The sequence below is a fragment of the Rhipicephalus microplus genome, chromosome 6 (assembly GCF_043290135.1).
Source record: "Rhipicephalus microplus isolate Deutch F79 chromosome 6, USDA_Rmic, whole genome shotgun sequence".
Lineage (NCBI taxonomy): Eukaryota > Metazoa > Arthropoda > Arachnida > Ixodida > Ixodidae > Rhipicephalus > Rhipicephalus microplus.
The window spans coordinates 77378173-77393925 of NC_134705.1; the positions used below are offsets into that span (position 1 = coordinate 77378173).

The 15753-nt window shown below is 46.4% G+C and overlaps 1 protein-coding gene across 1 annotated transcript in view; it reads right to left on the reverse strand.

Annotated features, from left to right (window-relative positions):
• Positions 1-15753, reverse strand: part of LOC142765321 (uncharacterized) — a 172612-nt gene that overhangs the window by 1053 nt on the left and 155806 nt on the right. Inside the window, exon 10 of the mRNA XM_075866088.1 lies at positions 8250-8357. Within this exon, the coding sequence (XP_075722203.1) occupies positions 8250-8357 (108 nt within the window). The remainder of the gene's footprint in view (positions 1-8249; positions 8358-15753) is intronic.

The window sequence follows — 15753 nt, forward strand, 5'->3', positions numbered from 1 at the left end:
CTATACGTCCATGCGTCCATTTAGTGAACACTTCAGGTACCGCTATATCCCATCTTGCACTCCCTCGGGCACATACCCACTCTAGGGCGCGTATGTGCCTTTGGTGGCTATCTACTACTACTACCACATACATCAGAGGATGGACAGACCCACGCTTTAAGGAGCTTCGCCCTTTAAAAAAAATGCCGGGCCTGCGCGGAAGGCGCTGCACAGTCACAGCGAAAACTAGAAGAGCTGCCTTTCAGAGCTTTTTCAACACACTCATTGAGTAACTGCTGCAAGCACACTTGCTTGAGGCCCACTACGGCATTACTAAAGAAAAATTAAGGTACTAGGCTGGCATTCGATATGATATTTTTCGTCATTCTTCTTTTTGGAAGCGTGGTATCCGCTAAACTATTGTGAGGAATTTTTGTCAATTGTTCATGCACTGACTCACAGCAATAATAAACTATGCCTGAAATGGGCATGTGCCGCAATTATTATCTGAACAAAAACAAGCTTTTGTGGTGGCTTAGCGCATTGAACGACGCCCTGGTTACGCTATTCGCATTGTACGACAACTGCTTGTTGTTTCGCTGCTTTAAAACGCTGTATAAGTTGTATTAACGCGATTGCTTTCCCGACATCAAGCCTTACCAAAGCAAGTTTGCCAACTAGTCCTAATCACTGGTGATGATTTCGTTCAATAGAAAAAAAGCACCGGCGTTGCTGAGTGATAGAATACTAAACTGGCACTTAGCGCACCCGGGTTCGAGTCCCACTGTGTCATTAGTTCAAGGTTTTTTTTTCAGCGAAAGCTGTTATGAGATAACTTTTCAGGTCAGCGCAGTTGTCCGCCATCACCGCCACGGCTGGTGTTCGTAACCACATCGCGTGAAATTAGAAAAAAAAAATCTTGCACCAATGACACAGTGGGGCTTGAACCCGGGCCCGCTGTGTGCCAGATCAATATTTTACCACTGAGCATCGCCGGTGCTTATAAGTTGTTGTCGAACTTGCCTTAGGCAGACTTGATGTCGGGAAAGAAAGCGCGGTAATACGACTTATAAAGCGTTTTACAACAACGGAAGAACAACCAGTCGTCGCACACTGCGAATAGCGTAACCAGAGGGTAGTTCTATGCTGCAAACTGTAACAAAAGCTTCTCGTGGTTCCCCCGTTAGCTTTGGCGCATACCGATTTCAGTCATAATTCCTCATTGCCGTCAGCCACTGCATGGACAATTGGCACAAGATTCCTTGCAAGCGTTTAGCGGATGCCACGCTTCTCAAAAGAATGGCCAAAAGTTGTTATCAAATGCCAGCATACTACCCAAAAGTTTAATATTTAATGCCCTAGTGAATACCAAGAAAGTCTGCTTGTAGTAGTTACATAATGAGTGTTTTGAAAAGCCTCTGAAAGGCCGCTCTTCTAGCTTTTGCTGTGACTGTGCTGCGCCTTACAAAAGAGCCGCTAATCACGGCTGCAAGAAAGAGGAGGACGAAGTGGGTTTTTTCGTTGGATGCTGGTCGGACGCCATCTTGCTCGTCGGGTTCTCTGCGCTGTAAATAGCTCATTGAACAAGTTACTCGTAACATTATTGGTGGAGGTGGACGACCCCCGTACCTCGATGGAGACGCGCAGCGGTCGCACCATCAGTGACCTTTCGACGGCTTCGACTGCTGGTACTTCCTCTACGCCGCCCTCATCAGTCCAAGCCACCACCTATGTCACACTACCACACTTCCGGGATCCCGGCACTTTCTCCGGTGATGGTACGATCGATCTCGGCACTTGGCTGAAGTGGTACGAGCGCGTCAGTGTTACTCACCGATGGGATCCCACGCTCATGCACGCCAACGTGCTTTTCTACCTGGACGGCACTCCCCGAACATGGTTTGAAAACCACGAAGCCGACATAACGAGCTGGGATCTCTTCAAAGAAAAGATACGTGACCTGTTTGGCGATTCATCTGGTCGTCAGCTCGCTGCGAAGAAGACTCTTGCCACACGGGCGCAGTCTTCTACCGAATCGTACGTCTCTTACATTCTTGACGTCTTGGCCCTTTGTTCCAAGGCCGACTAGTCCATGTCGGAAGACGAAAAGGTTAACCACGTCTTGAAAGGCATTGCTGACGATGCTTTCAACCTGCTGGTTTTTAACAACGTCTCGAGCATCGACACAATCCTTAAAGAATGCCGACGTCTCGAACAAGCTAAAGCCCACCGAGTAGCCCAAAGCATCGTGCGCCTTCCGAACACAGCGGCCACTTCTTCGTGTGACGACGCCTTCCACCAGGCCCCTCGATGTGACAACCTTACACGCATCATTCGTCGAGAGGTCGAGGCAGCACAACCGGTAGCCACGCCATTACCGACGCCTGCGCCTTCCCCGACCACGATCTAAAGAGATCTTTAATACAAGCGGTCGTTCGTCAAGAGCTATCGAATGTCGGCCTACATCCTGTTCCTACCGTATACTCTGCTGAGCCTTCTTATCGTACCCCTTCTGCACCTCGCATACAACGCAATCCGTCCGAAGGGCGTACTCTTGATGACAGGCCCATATGTTTTAACTGTCGACGCATTGGCCATATCTCTCGTCACTGCCGCAGCCACTGGGCTCCACCGTCCCATTATGCACCTCTGTATCACACCACTTCTGCTCGCCAGGCATCCCCACCACTTTCTCCATCCACGCCGACCACATTTTCCGCTCCTACAGCACCTCTGAGCAGACCTCGCTATGACCGGTCACCGTCCCCTGCTCGTCGTCAGTCCCGGTCGCCCCACAACGCCGCGCTGCCTCCCCGACCTATTCGCAGCATCTCCGACCGGAAAACTAGGTCGTGCAGCTTCTGGAGGTGGAGCTGCGTTGACGATCTTTGTAAGAAATCCTCGATTAACATTAACAACGAACCGGAACCTTTTGGACGTTACTGTCGACATTGTTCCTGTCAGTGCATTGATAGAGACTGGCGCGCATGTGTCCATCATGAGTGCTAACCTTCGCCGCCGACTTAGAAAAGTTGTCACGCCCGCCCTCTACCGAGCTGTACGAGTCGCCGATGGAGGAACTGCTGCAATTCTTGGCATGTGCTCAGCGCGAGTGTCTATTGGGGAGAGAAGCACTGTCGTTCTTTTCGCCGTTATCGAACATTGCCCTCATGAACTCATACTCGGTATGAATTTTCTAGCCACGCACTCTGCCCTCACAGACTGTTCAGCTGGATCTCTCCATCTCGATTTACCCCTCTTTTCCGACCCGACCAGCCCACCGCAAACCAGCCTCTGCTGCATTGATTTCACGCGCCTCCCTCCTAACTCTGTCACACATGTCGACTTATCCTCCACGCCGCCAGTACCTGATGGTGATTACATAGTGGCCCCGATTCCTTCAGTGATGCTTACGCATGGGGTTGCTGTGCCGCATATGATTCTGACGGTTAAAAGAAACCGCACCTTTCTTCGACTGGTCAACTTTTCACTCGCCACCCAAGTTCTGCCACAGGGTATCTCCCTGGCCAAAATTACTGCTCTCCAAGATGACCATGTCGAGCCCTTCAGAGTTGACGATTGCTGCAGTTCAGTCAGTGGTTCCACTCCATCCCGTTCTTGGGGCGCCGACATCGAGCGAATGGTCTCATCGGACCTCAGGTCTGAGCAAGCTGCAGCGCTTTGCCACGTTCTTGAGGGCTATCGTAGCATTTTCGACTTTGCCAGCAACTCTTTGGGCCAAATGACCATTGTCACCCATCGCATGAATACTGGCCATGCAACCCCCATTCACTGACGCCCCTACTGTGTGTCGGCGTCGGAGCGTGCAATATTACAACATGAAGTCGGCAAAATGCTTGCGAAAAACATTATCGAGCCTTCATGCAGCCCCTGGGCTTCTCCAGTCGTCCTTGTTAAAAAGAAAGATGGAACATGGCGCTTTTGTGTCGATTACCGTCACCTTAACAAAATTACCAAAAAAGACGTTTATCCTTTACCTCACATCGACGACGCCCTCGACTGCCTGTACGGTGCCACTTATTTTTCAACTATTGACCTTTGATCAGGGTACTGGCAGATAGCCGTCGACGAGATGGACCGCGAGAAGACCGCGTTCGTCACTACTGATGGTCTTTATCAGTTTAAGGTGATGCCCTTTGGACTTTGCAATGCACCAGCCACATTTAAAAGAATGATGGACTCATTGCTCCAAGGGCTGAAATGATGCACCTGCTTGTGTTACCTTGACGATGTTATCGTCTTTTCGCCTACATTCGACTCGCATCTTGATTGTTTGTCAGCTATTCTGGACGTTTTTCGTCAAGCCGGACTCCAGCTTAACGCCTCCAAGAGCCGCTTCGCTCGTCGTCAAATTTGCGTGCTCGGTCACCATGTCGATGCTCAAGGCGTGCGTCCAGACCCAGAGAAAATTTGCGCAGTCATGAACTTTCCCGTTCCGAAGACCCCAAAGGATGTCCGCAGTTTTGTGGGGTTGTGCTCATATTTCAGACGCTTTGTTAAGGACTTTGCGACCATTGCACGCCCACTCACAGACCTCTTGAAGAAAGACGCCTCGTTTACATGGGGCCATGACCAAGCTTCATCGTTTTCGCAACTTACGACATTGCTTACAACGCCACCAATCTTGGCTCACTTTGATCCATTAGCTCCAACCGAGATTCACACGGACGCCAGTGGACACGGCATAGCAGCTGTGCTATTGCAACAACAACGCGGACACGACCGTGTTATAGCCTACGCAAGTCGACTGCTGCCTCCAGCCGAGCGCAACTATTCCATCACGGAGTGCGAGTGCCTTGCCCTTGTATGGGCAGTCGCCAAGTTTCGCCCATACCTGTACGGGTGCTCATTCCGTGTTGTCACGGATCATCACGCACTCTGCTGGCTAGCCTCCCTGAAGGACCCCACGGGACGTCTCGCTCGTTGGGCTCTACGCCTTCAAATATACACGTTCTCTGTAATGTACAAAACAGGGCGATTACATCAGGATGCGGATTGTTTATCCCACTACCCTGTTGACGAAGCAACCGATACTGACGCTATCACGGAAGTTTTTTCGGTGTCGCAGGTGTTAAACATTGGCAAAGAGCAATGTCGGGATGCTTCTTTACGAGCCATAATTTGACAAACTGGAGTCAACGCCTCGCGACCCATCCCTACGAATGTTTTTGGTGAAAGACGGGATCCTATATCGCCGCAACCTTGATTCCTTCGGATCAGACTTACTTCCTGTCATCCCAGCGCACCTGAGTTCCACTGTCCTGCATCAACTTCATGACGCTCCCATGACGGGCTATTTGGGCGTTTCTCGCACATACGATCGGGTACGACGTCGGTTTTTTTGGCCTGGACTTGCCCGCTCGGTTTGACGCTATGTCGCCGCTTGTGAGCCCTGTCAGCGTCGCAAAACGCCGTCTGCTCTCCCAGCCGGCTACCTTCAGCCGATTGACGTTCCCAACGAGCCTTTCTTTCGAGTTGGTCTCGACCTGTTGGGCCCTTTTCCACTCTCAACAGCCGGAAATGAATGGATTGCTGTTGCCACGGACTACGCGACGTGGTACGCAATCACACGAGCACTCCCGACCAGCTGCGCTACCGACGTTGCGGACTTTCTGCTGTACGACATAATATTAGTGCACGGTGCTCCCCGTCAACTTCTCACCGACCGTGGCCGCACGTTCTTATCAGCTGTCGTTAATGAAACCCTGAGGTCTTGCCATACCAAGCACACATTTTCTACTTCGTACCATCCCCAGTCAAATGGCCTCGCGGAGCGCCTTAACAGGACCCTAACCGATATGCTTGCCAAATACGTTGCGCCAGACCACCATGATTGGGACATTCATTTGCCGTATGTGACGTTCGCATACAACTCATCTCGTCACAACACTGCCGGCTATTCGCCCTTCTATCTACTATATGGCCGAGACCCAACTCTACCTTTAGACACGTTACTACCTGCGGCCACTGAATATGCTGATGAAGCCATTGCCCGCGCCGACCACGCGCGCCAAGTCGCCCGTAACCGTCTACAGGCTTCACAGGCGCGCCAACAACAGCTCTACAATTCTCACCATAGGGACGTGCACTTTTCTCCGGGTTCTCTCGTGCTCCTCTGGTCACCTACTCGGCGTGTGGGACTGTCGGAAAAGCTGTTGTCGCCCTACACTGGACCATTCCGTATCGTTCGCCAAGTGACAGACGTCACGTACGAGATTGTTCCAACCGATCCAACAAAGTCATCGTCAGCTCCGAGCGACACCATTCACGTGGCTCGGCTGAAGCCCTATTACCCCCCTTCGACATCATCTGCGTAAATTTAGCACCGGGACGGTGCTTCTACCGCCGGGGGTTATGATACAAAACAGCCGCTAAACACGGCTGCAAGAAAGAGGAGGACGAAGTGGGTTTTTCCGTTGAATGCTGGTCGGACGCCATCTTGCTCGTCGGGTTCTCTGCGCTGTAAATAGCTCATTGAACAAGTTACTCGTAACAATATTGCGCCATGTGGTTACGAACACCGGCTGTGGCGGCGGACACTACGCAGCTGCGCGAGACACGAAATGTGATCTCATAACGGCTTTCGCTGGGAAGTTATTTCCAAGGTGTCTGGGCCACTTGTACCCTGATCCACGAGCGAGCGTCCCTATGACTTGACTAGTCACGAACCTCCTCATTGAAATGGTATACGATAGAGTGCGTACACACAAAAATAACATGGGCAGTATTATACAGTTGAAGTTTAAACGTACAAGCGCTCTTCAGAAAGAAGCTTGATTTCACACAAAGTCCTATATTTCAGTTATATTTCTTCATAGTGTGCTGCACAAGAACAGTGCAGCACACCATGTACATATACTAAATTTTAAACTACAGAAAAAAATTAGCATGGCCCCCTCCCAAGGGTGAGTCGCAGAATCGTGATTCGACAATTGATGTATGTGAGCAGAGCAAAGCTTAGCCCTATATAGCATAGTGTATCAAGGGGGTGGGGAAGGGTAGTGTGTGTGAGGAGATGTGAGAATGAAGAGGAGGAAAATGAGTGAAACATAGCCCAGAACGAATGAGAAAGAAAGAAAGAAAGAAAGAGCGGGAAAGAAATGTGGAATGAAAAAGAAGGAGACAGAGAGCAAGGAAAAAGATATAAAGAAAGAGGAAGGAAGTGCGCGTCGTTTAGCGAAGAGATTAAGGACAAACCGAACCACCACACCACCTTCTCAAGCAACCGTAGTAGCAGGTCCACGCCAAAGACGGAGACTCCGCGTGCAACCTCCGCTCTGCAGATAGTCTCGCTGCGCCCGATCCTGTCCAGAGAGTCATGGGGCGTTCAAAGAAGGCGACCACTCTTGAGGAGGAAGCCATGCATCTCGAAGTGAGATGCGTCTGTTAACGGAGATTTTAGGCGGTTATGGCCCTGTGTTTTCATGTGCCCTGCTTTTCTCGATTAAGCTGACTTTATATTATCCATGCATTACCTTAGAAAATAGATTTTCTTGATACTGAGCTTAAAACATGACTTCATTACTAATATTACCTGGCATGATTATGTTAAATTATCTGGCAAGCAAAAACAAGGTTGCTATCAGAACTTGCTCATCCTTGCTATCAAGGCAGCCACGCACACAACGACCAAGAAACAAACCTGTTTTTACTTTTCAAGCAAACGGCATTGTTATCTCACTCAAGCTGTGATGACGTGCAATTACTGCCTTGTCTAAACCGAACTTCTGATCTTACAAAAATTCGTCAGATTTTTATCTACGAACACTTATTTTTTCTTACTTTACTGCTGTAAGCATATCAGTCACGTTTATTTATCGTTTATTGTAAATGATTATGTAAGAAGTACTCTCTTGTGCTCCAACAAAAAATGAGAGGTCTCCTCCGTGTTCTATCAACTCATGGTTCTACAAGAGAGGCAACCGACATCTAGTGATTTGTTCCGCTAAGCGCTTTGAATGTTTGTGGGGTGGTCATTAGGTGAAGAAGAATGGCAGCATGAAATCGTCCGGATAAAGTTTGAAAGGTGAACTAATAAACGAGGAGTTTTGCTTGCTTGATGTACATAAAGAAGCCGTATTTTACTACTTCCTTGCGCGTCGGCATTACACTGTTTACACACGCTTTACTGAACGACCCTAAGTATTTATTGTCCGCATGGCTTTCTCACGGGCAACTTCATTCGTTGCGGGAGGTAAGACGTTGAGACTCAAGGTGTATGTTGTGCCACAAAATTCTGATTGACATACCATGTCTAGTAGTCCGGTGAGGTCGTTGCTACAGTCGAGCCCATCTGGCGCAGCTATCCTCTTTATAGTTCTCGGAGGTGTGCAGCAAAACACCAAACATGCTGTTTTCTGGAGAGTAACAAGAGTGTGAGTTTAGATATGACGATGCACAAATGAAATATCATTCGTGAAAGTGCAAGGCATGCGAGGAAAGCGCATCAATCACAATGAAGGCTGCAAGAGTGGTATCTCAGAGCGCATAGTAAACTTGCTCGGGACTGCTAATTCAGGCATGCTTCCAGACTACTCATTATGATACAAACCATATTTTTTTGGCAACTTGGCAGGCACCCTCTACGCCGTCATTCTTGATTTTGCGGAGAAGTCAAAAAACCGCTAAACATTTCTATGGCGTTATGTGCACTTTCTTAATGCCATAGCTTATGACTGAGAATAATTAAAGTTGATCCCTTTTTAATGGGTTCGAATCATCCAACGAACTACTCATTCTGCAAATTTGTGTCGTGTCAAGCTTAGTTACACAACTGGCATTGTATGACCGATTGCGATTATTTTACGCTTCGACCAAGCATTATTACATATGTTAACGATATTCCTTCCTGACATGCGCGTATCGCTTCCTATATGAGTGGGTGGATACATGTCTGTTCTCTGCGTGCCCCTAATGACCAAAATAAGTAAACTCGGGACGGGTCAGGGCCAGAAACGCAGCTCTTTCTGATCCGAGGTTTGTGCCTATAAAATGAGCCCGTAAAAACTAGCCGAAGTTCTTTTAGAGATCTTCAATATGCCAAGAACAAGAAAACGCTGCTGGTAGTCCGGAATAGGGCTTTTTTTTTGCAAGGAAGGACCTATCACTCTTTAAGCCAATTCGCTTGACGAAAGCAGAGGTGTGATGTTAAGCTTACCTTAATATATATTGCTATAGCGTACATTCAGTCAAAATGTTTCAGACTTCTTTTACGAGGTAATTCAAGCCTAAATAGGTTGTCTCAAATGAGAAAAGCCAAATAGAAATTTTACTCCTGAATACCGTTGATAGTGGGCAATACACACTAAGCCACAATTAAACTTGAGGTATTGATGGTACACACACAGACCAAAATTCTTGAAGCACGCTCCCGCATATATACTCGCAAAAATAGGCTTGCCGTTAACGTACTTTCACTTTTTTTCTAAAAAAAAGGACGCCACCTTTCTTCCGATAATTGACATATTGGCTAATATCACTTGTGGGGGTGTGACACATGCTTCTTTGGACGAAAAAACACACATATACGTAACATAAAAGCATTTCCTGCATAATAATACGCAGATTGAGAGAGGATACCTTGAGGCCCGGATTTTCGAAGTACTAAAAAGTGTGCTTTGGCTGACAAATACAGAGAGACAAAACAACCTTTAAGATGACAGAAATTGGCACAAAAATAACATTGAGGTCACCAGCGCCGTAAATCTCCGCATAATAACTTTTCCAATATATTCAGCTAATTCTAAAAGAAAGGTGTTCGAGAACAATATCTAGGTCAGGAAGGCAAAAAAAAAACATTGTCCATGACGGCGCAAAAGCGCGAACAATGCAACACAGCCATGCAACACACCTTTGCATCTCTTTGTTTTCATCATGTCTAAGAAGGCCGCACAGCAAGCCATTTTGCATCCTTAGAGGGCAGTTCTTTACAGCATTTTCACGAGTCAGTACGTTGATCCTATAGGGCGGTAGCCATCGGCTAATCGCTTTTATCACTAATTCAACGTGAAAATTAGTACATCTGTCAGGGGAAATTCAACAACAAATGACATCGGCATAGCCATTTCTGTTACGTTCGGCACTTGTGCCAAAGAAGGGGTATCCTTTGTTCACTGAACAATAGTCGACAAAGGGCTACTGGCCTGCTGACAATCAAGGAGCAGGAAGAGCGAGGCGTTATGCAGTCACACACCGCTAAGCGTTCGGCGAGTTAAGCATAATGGTTTTTTGGTCGCAACATCCTTCTTGGAAAGACAGTTGCATCAGGATTGATGACAACCCGCCCCTCTGATTGGACGACGAGTTGCTTTGAGATGGCGGACCTTTTGATGTACCCAGCTGTACGAGCGTAGTGCCCAGTACCGTTCAGCCTTCCTAGGTCATCAAAGGATAACCTTGGGGCCACTGGTGCAGTGTGCGCTGACCAAGCTCCGGTCAAGGACGCTGGCTTGGGAATGTGTGGGCAGTACCCTCAAAAGCGGTGCTTGTCTTGTGATTACGCAGCGCTATTTGGAGCCATCCCACCATCTACGTATTTAAGAAAAAGCGCCTTTTGATAATCAGCTTCATGGGCTCAGGCGGACGATTGTCGTCATGTATGAAGAGATGGTACTGATGTAGCAAAATGTTCGCAATGTAACGAAATGCTCACCGAGTGAAAATTGTAAATTAACTTGTCCAAATATCCCTTCAGCCTGTTCATACTGCCGTTGCATTTTCCTTCCGAGTCTCCTACAACTTCAAAGGCAAGTCACAACAGTTCCCGTACGTTCTCAAGCGTACTCGCACCATAACAGTGCTACACGTAGACAGCCTTACGCTGACCATCTCTTACATGTATATTGAGTCGCTGTTTAGTGCCAGTGTCCATATTTCACTTGCGAATAATTGAAAAATAAGATTGGCAAAAAAGGTGTAAATTTTTGGTGTCCTTGACATCATCGTATTCATCATGAGCTTCAGTACGCCCTCCGTAGGGGCAAGGACCTCCCCAAGGTTCTGTAAAGGAACCCGGTTCGGTACTTGCTGCTTCCTTGTTGTACACGCAAACTTCTTCATATCATAGGGCCACGTAGCTTTTTGTCACGCCTTTGCGCATTTGACTTCTCTTGGAATCCATTGAGTATGACCCTTAACGATACTATAGTTGAAATTAAGAAAAACAAATGGACATGGGCCAGTGTCAACACGTAGGCAGGATAATGGTCGTCATTAAGATGCTTTTGCAGATATCCCTAAAGGCGGCGTTTCTTTCAATTTATACTCGCCTAACATCCAAGGACTGTTTAATCAGCGAGTGCCAGTTATAATCTGGCATTCAATAATCCACACCACGCTTAGCTCTTTAAACGTGTTTTAATTACTGCTTTTACACCACTTAAACAAAACAAAAATGCTATTTGTAGAAAGAAAACTTCTTTAGTCTTTGTTTTTGCTTATTTTTGTTAGGCAAAATGCCATTTGTTTGCTTGCATTCGTTTTAGGGGTGCGAAGTGGTTTGCGATGCAAAAGAGGAGCAGATAGCCCGAGCGCTGAAGGGCCAGAAGGAAGAGATGCCTCGTATAGCTGTGCGCGAGCCGCATTTCCGAGCCCTGTATATGAGCCGTGGCCCACCGACTGCATTGCACGCCCGCCCGAACTCGTCCTTAGAGAGCAGTGAGCCTGCCGGTTCGGCCCGGCGGACACTAACTAAAAGCCCGGGTCCGGCCGATACCATATAGAAAATTTGAGGCCTGCTCACTCTGTTTGCCTCGGCCTCTGACGTAACTCTGTTGTGACCTGCGTGTTTCGCTGCACAGACGTGCCTTCGCTTGCTCTATAGTCACTCCACAAATATAGATTAGCAAGCCCAATGAACGTTTTGGTGGCGTGCTGGTTTACTTGTTGGCGACTCCAGAAGACCGTCTTTTTCTGTGTTCTGGAACTGCAACGTGAATCTGTGATGTGTTTTGTGCACAGGATATTCGCAATCTGTACGGCGGCAAATCTGAACGCTTGGGCGATGCTGCGTGGCGAATCGTCGCTGCAAAGGGACTGAATTTGAGAGTGTTTTCTCTTCCGCAGAACAACAGAAGAACAAAATGGGAATGTGTAGTTCGTCAGGTTGACGTTGACATTCGTTTTCTTCGTCAAGTGAAGGTACGCGTGTCTGTACTACTTATATTTCTAATTTGTTCTAATGGCCCTATCTCCACCACTTTTTGTTCTTGCTCTAAACTTAACGCGTCATGTGTGCTTCTGGCTTGTTGGCGTAAGCCCTGGCATTAAAATAATAAACTTGCGTGGCCCCACATTTTCAGAACAGGCACTTATCCTTCAGGTTCAGTAAACATTTTGCTATTGGCGATTAGCGCTGTGGACTTGTATTACTTCTGTTCTCTTGGTTGATAAAAACGGAAGAAATGATTGAATGCATTGGTTTTGTGCATAATACTTTTTGCCGGTATTCATACTACTTTATTGCAGTCAGCATCTTAGCATAATATGGTTTTTTTGAAATTTAGATGCGTGAAGACTCTCACGGTAGCGCGTTTTACTAATTGGTTGTCAGGTGTGATTTCTACTTGATGTTTGAAAAACACTACCTAAATATACCCATCCAAAAATCTAAACTGAAGTAGAAGCACTCACGGGGGCTGTACACGGTCTAGTATAAACCCAGTATTAAAATTATTATCTGAACGCAAGTTATATGACTGACTATACGCACCACTGCGAGAGTGTGCAGAGCAAAAGAAGGAACGCTGCTTCTCGTGTCGGTAACAAGATTTTTTTGTGAAACGAAAGATTTTGTTTTCTTTTGCAATGGTCGTGACCCTGATAATGTGCCGAATAACATACTTGTGGCAGAAGCACAAACTCTCGTAAATAACTACGTGTCTCTAAAGACAGATGTTTGAAATAGTACAAATAAAACTGCAGGAAATTCCAAATGAGTAAGAACAGTTTTTCTGTATGTGCATAATACGTATCTGCGTGTGTGTGTGTGTGTGTAAATAAATAATGAATAAAATTCACCTTATTTATTTTCTCTTTTTGTTGGCTCATAAATTTTTCTCTTATGAATTGGCCATACAATCGCTAAAACGTACAATATTTGACTTTTTATTTGAATAAATGACTAATAAGTGAATCTGTAAATGCTTTCAAACGCAATTGTTTACTTAATATTGCGCCATTTCCGACGCAAAATGCAGAATAAAGTTGTCGAGTGTTAAGATCTTTTACTGGTAGACAATGGTGGCAATGAATTCACAGCCTCCGGTAAGAGCGCTCGCTCTGGCAAAACGAGTGACGTCGCGGCGGCGGTGAGCCGGTGTGATAATCTAGGCGCCATTAATCCGGCCCGGTGCGTCCCGCCGTTATGTAGGTTTGCGGCAGAGACAGGATATTGTTTTTTGATAATGCGACCTCTCAGTAAACTTAACAAAAAAAACAAGGGGCATGAACCCGGCGAGGGCCAGAGATGAGAATACGTCGGCTTACTGGAGCTGCGCCCGCAAGCTAGGCCGCGTTTGGGCTTGCGGGCTCAAACTGCCTTCGAGCCTCGAACTGCCTGGTTGTCTAATTCTCCTTCGTCAGTGAATATCTTACGAGGTACATTACAAACGAAATGGGAGACCTGTGCACATCCCATTTTTGTTTTTCTCTCTTCACTATCATTTCCTCTGACGGCTCTTCACGGTTTCGCATTGGCCAACTGCTCGCACTATGCCAGCGCGGCCGAGTATGGGGGACGGTGCGTGCAATTTACTTTTGGTTCTTTTATTTATTTATTTACAAGTACTGCTGTCCCATGCTTGGGACATTGCAGGAGCGGGTACAGAAAAATCAACAAAAGCACAGAAACAAACAATAGTGCGCACTGAAAGTTCATCGAAATAGAGTGCCAGGTTTAGCCACATACAGTTCTTAATACTAATGTTTTCCAGTAAAATCAATAACGGTTTCAAAGTGCATCGTAATAAGAAATTTGATGTTTAAGATTAGTAATGTGGGCGCTTATATTGAATATAGGTATTTATAGGCACATATATAAACATTTAGGCACAAACACAAAAAAGTGGACATTCATAGGCATCCTATAAACGCTTTTTTGGCCCTAATTCAAGCTCGTACTCAAAATAGGGTGATAAAAACATAATCACCGAAATGAGCATTTGTTCTAAACTCAGTATTTAGTGATAATATATTATGTTTATTAGCTCTAGCGCCAGTGACTACCAAATAGCGCCATCGCATGGTAACGCATGGTAACTTGCATAGTTCTCAGCGTAATGAAAGTGGAGAAATATTATCTAAGGCGGCTATTAGCAGGACTACAATTTTTTAGCCTAAAAGTGCATGAAACGTACATGCATTTATGTCATGAAGGTTATGGGATTTGCGTGCAGTGGAAATGAACGACAATTGATAGTATGATAAAACTTCGGAGAAATGGTGTGAACACAAATGACTCGCCAACCTCCTTCATTGCAAGGGCTTCGAGGCAGATGCTTTCTGTGCTGCAGCTACCGCGACAACAACTCTTGGTCAAAGGTCGTGCTACGCATCGACAAAGACAGAGAGACGGCGACAGGTCAATCAAAAGACCCAGAGAGAGGACGTGCAATGTTCCTAAGTGACTTGGTTTATTTATTTTTTTATACTCTTGGGTAAAGGCCGTCTTGTACTGAACACCTTTCACGATGCTGGCATTCTTTTCCTTCTCTCACTTCACCACGTGAAACAGAGTTGAGCCATAAAATCTTGACAATCTTCAAGCGATGCTTTCGACGTTGGGGTGACATCGTGCCATCTAGGAGAACCTGATAATTCACTAAACTGTGGCTGTAGAGCGGTTTGTGCTATCCAGAGTAGCGACTGAGAAACTTTTCAGACAATTCGTAGAGGCGAACGGGAATATGGATCGACTCTTAAACTTCCGGGTTGCATTCTACTTCCCAATGACTATATAAAATTTTAGCAGCGTGTGCCCGCATTTTGTTGAGGCGTAATGAGCTGGCGTGCCACGTGAAGAGCTTGTTTGGCGCACTGTGTACATTGATCGCCAGTAAGCCTTACCAAAGCGTTGTAATCATGTGTAGCATAGCATACAGCAAGGTCTGAACCTCACGTCAGTAGACAAGACCGAACGGCGTGAAGCGAATTGCTCTGGTAAACGCTGGCGTGCCACCACGATTACTTGATTATGAAGCCAGTAGAACTTTGCGACTGCTTTATTTTTCGTTTAGTGTACTAAGTGCTCTTGTAATTGATACTGTGAGAATACTACGGGTTCTTTTTTCATAAATTTGTTCCGTAAAAAAATGTGTACTATATTAGCACTTTAAAAAACATGACGTGCAGCCCCTGAACGCTAATTTACTTTATCAAGGAGATTGAATAAAATTGTCAATGCTATAATAAACTTTCATTATAATGCGGGAAGAATCACTTGGACGCAGTAGCTGCCTTCATCCTCCTTGCCTTATATGGCTGACTGGTCACCAGTGTTGTGGAATTGGCGCACTCATTCTATTTCTATTCAGTTCAGAAGATTCAGGACTTGCCGACATTTTTTTCCTTTCACTTCCTCAGAATAAAAAAAAACGCAGCCCATTCCCGCTCTGGGAATGGCCGGGGAGCTAAATTCTATGCCTGTTTCAGTTCTATTGAGCTAAAGATAGAGAGAGAGAGTGAGAAAGGAAAGGCCGGGAGGTTAACCAGATATTGGCATCTGGTTTTCTACCCAGCGCTGGGGGTGGGGAAGTA